Source organism: Penaeus monodon, chromosome 25 (genome assembly GCF_015228065.2).
Source record: "Penaeus monodon isolate SGIC_2016 chromosome 25, NSTDA_Pmon_1, whole genome shotgun sequence".
Classification (NCBI taxonomy): domain Eukaryota; kingdom Metazoa; phylum Arthropoda; class Malacostraca; order Decapoda; family Penaeidae; genus Penaeus; species Penaeus monodon.
This window is the reverse complement of record NC_051410.1, coordinates 10,723,174-10,723,416: the sequence shown is the minus strand read 5'-3', so window position 1 is coordinate 10,723,416 and position 243 is coordinate 10,723,174. Positions and strand designations below refer to the sequence as shown.

The 243-nt window shown below is 63.0% G+C and overlaps 1 protein-coding gene across 1 annotated transcript in view; it reads right to left on the bottom strand.

Moving 5' to 3' along the window:
- The window catches only part of LOC119589038 (phenoloxidase-activating factor 2-like), an 8,289-nt gene that overhangs the window by 4,688 nt on the left and 3,358 nt on the right, over positions 1–243 (bottom strand). The window contains exon 3 of the mRNA XM_037937615.1: positions 35–234. Within this exon, the coding sequence (XP_037793543.1) occupies positions 35–234 (200 nt within the window). The remainder of the gene's footprint in view (positions 1–34; positions 235–243) is intronic.

Here is a 243-nt window from a genome sequence, read left to right as displayed (position 1 = left end):
AGTCACATGGTCTGCCAAACAAACCCCAGCTCACCGAAAATCCTTTGAAGTTGACGACGACGCCCTGTTCGTTCCTCCTCCCGCAGCCCGTGTTCTGCGTCGGCTGCACCGTCGGCACCTCCGTCGGCGGCTGCGCTTCCACCACGTTGTCGCAGCAGACGTCATTGGCGTCGTTGGGGCACGCGGCGTCGAGTCTGACGTCTACCACCGCTACAATGCCGCCTTCGTTGCCGCCTTCGGGGA